An 836-nucleotide genomic window follows, 5' to 3' on the forward strand; every position below is an offset into this window, starting at 1 on the left:
GCCATTTGCTTACAAGTTATGGAAAATATCACTATATACTCTTACCACTCAGAACAGTTAACTAAGGAGCTCAACATTTTAGGTTTGTCATTTCAAATCATAACTGATGCTGTCTGCCACCTATTTTGGCAGGATAACTCTGGCTGTCTTCAAGTTTATGGTGAGGCCTGTTGTGATGTTTAAATTGCAAAGAACCTTGCCACTTGTTAAGTCATAAAATAAACATTTGTTAGAAAAGGGTGGCATTACTTTCCATGTCCACCAGTGGAGGAACTGCGATAGAAAGGGTGAAACCCCTTATTTTTAACTTTTGTAAGTGCTATCGTTATCTTCTACTCTCCACTCAGCTAAGTTAATCAGGTGAACTCGAAAGTTCTTTGAAACAGAATCTACCAGTGATGCTTATACAGGCACATGAACTAAGCAAGGAGAGTTCAACAGATTGCCTCAATTTTTCAGGTAGCTTTAACTCCTCATATACATTCTCATTTGTAACATTTGCAGAAACAATAGCTAAAAATGATTCAACAAGCCATGCTGAGGACTGATGCAAGAACTGGTTATTCATGTAGTTTTGACAATCTAAGTACTTCCTTCTTAATTGTAGCAAATTAATTTTAAAATTCATTTAATGACAGTTGTATTTCTCAGGTGTGGAAAGGGGAATGAAGGGTTCACCAACCTGGCCTTTCTTATTCTTAGAATAGGCTCTGTTGTTGAACTGCTGCCACTTCACCTTCTGGTCTTCTCGTTCCTGCTCAAGTTCCTTTATCCTTTGTGCTTTTTTCAAAGCTTTCTTCTTTTTATATTCACGCTGCTGGGCAATCATTTCTTTT

The 836-nt window shown here is 37.3% G+C and overlaps 1 protein-coding gene across 1 annotated transcript in view; it reads right to left on the reverse strand.

Annotated features, from left to right (window-relative positions):
* Positions 1-682: 682 nt before the first annotated feature.
* Positions 683-836, reverse strand: part of LOC101584286 (survival of motor neuron-related-splicing factor 30) — a gene marked incomplete at both ends in the record, with an annotated part of 2500 nt that continues 2346 nt past the window's right edge. Inside the window, one exon of the mRNA XM_004648823.1 lies at positions 683-836. Coding sequence (XP_004648880.1) covers positions 683-836 — 154 coding nt within the window.

The sequence above is a fragment of the Octodon degus genome, unplaced genomic scaffold (assembly GCF_000260255.1).
Source record: "Octodon degus isolate 3935 unplaced genomic scaffold, OctDeg1.0 scaffold04130, whole genome shotgun sequence".
Taxonomy (NCBI): domain Eukaryota; kingdom Metazoa; phylum Chordata; class Mammalia; order Rodentia; family Octodontidae; genus Octodon; species Octodon degus.